Below are 3289 nucleotides of genomic sequence, written 5' to 3' on the forward strand. Positions count from 1 at the left end.
AGTACCTCTAGCAAGCAAAAAAAAAAAAACAGAACAGGAAGACTGGGCATGGTGGCACACACTTGTAATCCCAGTGCTTGGGAGGCTGAAAATGGGAGAAGCACAACATCCAATCTACATAGTAAGACCCTGTACCAAATATACTTAAAAAAAAAAAAAAAGAACGAAAAGGAAAAGCATGTAAAAGGGTAGGTATTCATGATTTTGTGGAGCAGGTTTTGATGATGTCTAATTTCAAGTGAGAGAATTTCTAGGCCTTAACCTTTACATCCTGTGGCCACATGAAAATAGCACAATTTAGGGGACAAATAGGATAAAGAAAACAATTACAACCCCAAAAGCCTGCAGTAAAAACTGAGGCACTGTTTCTGCACCTTTGTTTGCCAATAGAGAAAAACAAGACTAAGGTCCTTTCTGCAAAGCCCTTACATCTGAGTGGTTTCAGAGCAAGCAACGTGCCTAGCAGGAACGAAGGAGCAGACCTTGCTCCTGGAGTGCTTCAAGCAAAGCCAGCCTGCTGGAAAAATTGAACAAAAATAAAATCCCTCCTTGCCAAATACTGCCTTTGAAATACAGCTATGTTCAACGAAATGGCTTAGCTGAATTAGCATGTCTTTTAATAACTTCATGTTGAGATACATTCTAATCTAGAAAGACACTTAAAAAGTTAGATATACTAAAATCATTGGCATCTTCCTAAAATATGTACCACTGTAGACCTTGCAAGTTAAATGAAGATGAGGGGAAAAAATATGCCACCCTGCTCAGCACAACTACGAGAGCTAAATTTATACTTAAAATGTACTTTTCAGTCTGTACCAAATGCGGACTTCTACTTTAACTAATATTCAGGTGAAAGGGGTCAGGGGAGATAGCTCAAAGGTCTAACTGCCTGCCTGGTGAGCACAAGGACCGATATTTGATTCCCCAAACCTCAGGACGATGCTGGCCACCTAAACTGGGTTTGGTACACACACCTGTAATCCCAGTGCTGGGAGGCTGAAACAGAAGGATCACTATGAGCCCAAGCTGTGTAGTGAGACCCTGTATCAAATACATACGTAAATTTTAACAAAGAAATAAAGAAAAATAAAGATTCAGGTAACGGGGGGCTGCTTAAGACTGTGAAACCAAATCCTAACTTCATAATGTCCCAAAAGCTTTCTACTAATAAATGATACGGCTTACATTACAAGTAAGTGTCAGGAATTTGGAATCCTAACCTGCTGCAGCACTCTCGTGTAAGTGGTGGTGCACATGGAAGACTCAAAAGTGTAAAGACAGGGAGATGAGCGACTTTGGCTCAGTCAGCTAAAACCTTGCCATTAAATTCATGCTGCTAAATTCTGTTAGGACTTCAAAGTCTCTCTCCTTTCCCCTTCCTTCATTGCTGTTTGCATTTTACCAGCCTCCAAGTAACTGAAGAAAATCTATGCAAACTCACTATTGTTGATCTGTATTTGTAGTTGGGGGCTTCAGAATTTAATCAAAATGTATTCAAAATGTTATCTGGCCTTAATCTAAGCACCTAACAACTAAAACTAGCATTTTTTTTTTCTCTTATTCGCTGTATCACTATAAACTTGACAGCAGGAAACAATATCTGCAGGCAAATGCAGCTATACAAATGGTTTCTTGGTTAACCTAGAAACATCACTAAATAACTACGGGAAGACCAGGAAAATCAAAGATCATCCCCTGAATTCATCCTCTAGGACAAAGTTCTAACATTTTTCCCTCATGATTTGACTTAATTCAATCTCATGCTTTCTAAAACCACCGATTCAGAACAGAGATCTGGACAAACAACCAAAAAGACAACGAACTTTCTTACAGCTAACCTGCATAACCCTCCCATAGCCTGAGACTTCAAGGCCAGAATTTTCCCACTAGGCGGAGGAGTCCAGGGCAGGCGAGGCCAGCAGCCTTTCCACAGGACCGACGCACCTGAAGGGCTTTTTACAGTGCAATTTTCTCCTCTGGTAATGTTTTTCTCTTGCAAATGCGCTCACCTACAACTCAATGCTGGTGGAATGTAGAATACAGCCTCGCTGCCTGGGCTTGAGGTGCCGGCTAGGGTTTCAATGGGCTCATTTTGCCTCCGTTCAGCCAGCCAGGCAGCCAGTTGAGGCTCCTGGACAGAGGGCATCGCAAGTGGTTTTGGAGGAGGTCACCTGGCACACTGGAATTTACCGAAGAAGAAAGGGCCGCAAAGCTAAGCTTGGATCTGGTGTAAACAGCAATCACTACTCCATGGCCTGGCTACCAAAGGGAGTCGGTGGTTAACTGATTTCCTAGCGGTCCTGCTGTTGTCACCCACATCCAATTTCTACCTGGCACTAAGGGAAGGGCACGTCTAACCCAGCAGAGTCATTTTTCCTTCCAGGAGGGCAGTCTTTCGTTCGCGGGGAGGGGGAGGGGCGCGGAACCGAGGGGCGCTATCAGGGGAAGCAGCGAGGACTTTTCCACCGGGGCGGGGGCCCATGCTGGCCACTGCAGAGGGGAGCAGGGCAGAGGGGAAACGTCCGGGGTCGGGGAGCACTACCGCGTGCAAACCACCTGGAGGACGGAGGACGGGCCCCCAGAACAGGATAAGGATACCAACTGGGGTGCAGACAGAGCGCCCGCGGCTGGTTACCTTAGGATAGAGGGGGCTGGGACAATCGGGATACGGAGGTCTGCAGAGGCAGTGGGAAGGGAAGCCTGGGGCAGGGTCTCCAGCAAGTGTGACCCGGACACGCGGCAGGACCCGGACTCTCGAGCCAAAAGGCGTGGCCGGCACCCGACAGGCCCCCTCCTCGCAGCCGGCCGGGCCCCCGCCCCCACGCCCGCAGCGCGCTTACCTCCACACCTGCCCCATCTGCAGCAGGTGGATGACCGACTGCCAGATCCACACGGAGAGGCGGCACAGGCGCTGCGCCCCCGGCGTAGCCGAGGCCGCCGCGCCAGGGCCGCCGCGGGCCGCACCGTGGCCGTAGCCGGCCCCCATCATGGGAGGGCCACGGCTGCTGAGCCCCTCCACGGCGCCCAGCCCGCCGCCCGTGTAGTCCTGCACGAACCAGCGGAAGCTCAGGCTCTGCACCAGCAGCGACGGCACCAGCACGAAGAAGAGGGTCAGCCCGAAGTAGCCGTAGTCCCCCTTGCGGTAGTAGTCGAGGGCCAGCCACAGGTCGGTGCCCACGTCCCCGAAGAAGACCAGCAGCGCCAGCACGATCCACAGGCAGTCGAGCCACGGCCGCTCCGACTGCGGCGCCGAGGGCTGCGGCCGCGCGGCCGGGGGCGTCGGGGG

The 3289-nt window shown here is 50.3% G+C and overlaps 1 protein-coding gene across 2 annotated transcripts in view; it reads right to left on the reverse strand.

Annotated features, from left to right (window-relative positions):
• Positions 1-3289, reverse strand: part of Xkr6 (XK related 6) — a 235644-nt gene that overhangs the window by 231867 nt on the left and 488 nt on the right. Inside the window, exon 1 of one of the 2 annotated variants that reach the window (XR_002820993.1) lies at positions 2844-2923. Coding sequence is in view for 1 of the 2 variants with exons in the window: in XM_023714734.1 (XP_023570502.1) it covers positions 2844-3289 (446 nt within the window). In the remaining variant the exon portion in view is untranslated. Of the gene's footprint in view, positions 1-2843 lie in introns of both variants that reach the window. The other variant, XM_023714734.1, reaches the window with a different exon arrangement.

Source organism: Octodon degus, unplaced genomic scaffold, assembly GCF_000260255.1.
Source record: "Octodon degus isolate 3935 unplaced genomic scaffold, OctDeg1.0 scaffold00036, whole genome shotgun sequence".
In the NCBI taxonomy this organism is placed as follows: domain Eukaryota; kingdom Metazoa; phylum Chordata; class Mammalia; order Rodentia; family Octodontidae; genus Octodon; species Octodon degus.